Here is a 1,080-nt window from a genome sequence, read left to right as displayed (position 1 = left end):
CACACGCGCGGGGGTGTGTACGGTGCGGGTAGAGCCGGTAGAACGGAAAGACGAGCTCTTTTACCTTTTTATGGCCGCTCTGCCCCCTGCGCGTGTCGCTTAAAACCGCGCGAAAAAACACACGCACACACCACACTCTCTCACACGCCCTCCTCCGCCTACGCTCGACTTGGACTATACACGAGTGGCCGCTCACCAGACCGTCTCTCTGTCTCACTGCCCCCCGGGTCGTAAAACACGTGGTTGCCTGCGCGCACCCCAGAGTAGCCCGTGGCGCCGGCAGAGAGCCTCGCGAGCAGCGAGGCCAGCCGGGAGAGGGCCAAGGGCGCGGCGAGGCAGAGCGCCCCGCCGGCCAGGAGCCATGGCCGCCACTCGCCGCACGCAGCCGCGGCGTCGGCCACGGGGGGCGAGAGGGCGAGGCTCGCCGCTGTCGGGGCGGAGGAGCCGTGGGAGGGCGAGACGCCGTCTAGCGCGTGGAAGTGGAGAGACTCGAGCTGCCACTGGTCCGGCTCGCGGCGGAGGGTGAGGAGGCCGAACCGGCGTCCGAAGCGCAGGCTGCCAGGGTTGATCACCGGAACGCGGCCGAGACTTGAGAGGCCGACACCGGCATGCGTGTGGCCGTGCACCACCGCCACGCACTGCCTCTGCAGCAGGCGCGAGTCCAGCAGCGCCGAGAGGTGGTGCGAGCCAGAGAGGATGGGGGGCGCGCCGCATGCCCGGCGAGGCGGGGGGGGGGGGGGTGGGCGGGGGGGGCCCCCCAAAGAGAGGGCTGCGGGTAAAAAGCGGGGGAAGGGGGGGGGGGGGGCCAGGGAAGGCCCCGGCCGAAAAGCCGGGTCCTTTTTGATGGCCCCCATCCCCCCCCCGGGGGGGACCTTTACCCAATTGAGGGCGGGGAGGGAACCCTTTGGGGCCCCCCCCGTTTGCCCCGAAACAAAGGCCGAAATCTGGGCGAGCTTGGCCCAAAGCCCCGAGTTCCTCCCCCCTCCCATGGCCTTCAGGGCCCTCAGGGGGGTCCCCCCCCCCGGGAAAGGGGGGGGGGAACCCCCCCAACCCGGGAAGGGTGTGGGGGAACCCCCCAAA

The 1,080-nt window shown here is 70.8% G+C and overlaps 1 protein-coding gene across 1 annotated transcript in view; it reads right to left on the bottom strand.

Annotated features, from left to right (window-relative positions):
* Positions 1 to 68: 68 nt before the first annotated feature.
* Positions 69 to 1,080, bottom strand: part of EMIHUDRAFT_451323 (hypothetical protein) — a gene marked incomplete at its 3' end in the record, with an annotated part of 2,361 nt that continues 1,349 nt past the window's right edge. The window contains exons 2-3 of the mRNA XM_005770176.1: positions 240 to 644; positions 69 to 86 (exon numbers count right to left, since the gene is read on the bottom strand). Of these exons, the coding sequence (XP_005770233.1) occupies positions 69 to 86; positions 240 to 644 (423 nt within the window). The remainder of the gene's footprint in view (positions 87 to 239; positions 645 to 1,080) is intronic.

Source organism: Emiliania huxleyi, assembly GCF_000372725.1.
Source record: "Emiliania huxleyi CCMP1516 unplaced genomic scaffold EMIHUscaffold_40, whole genome shotgun sequence".
NCBI lineage: Eukaryota > Haptophyta > Isochrysidales > Noelaerhabdaceae > Emiliania > Emiliania huxleyi.
Note: the sequence above shows the minus strand (reverse complement) of the source record. Positions and strands in the feature narration are given on the sequence as shown.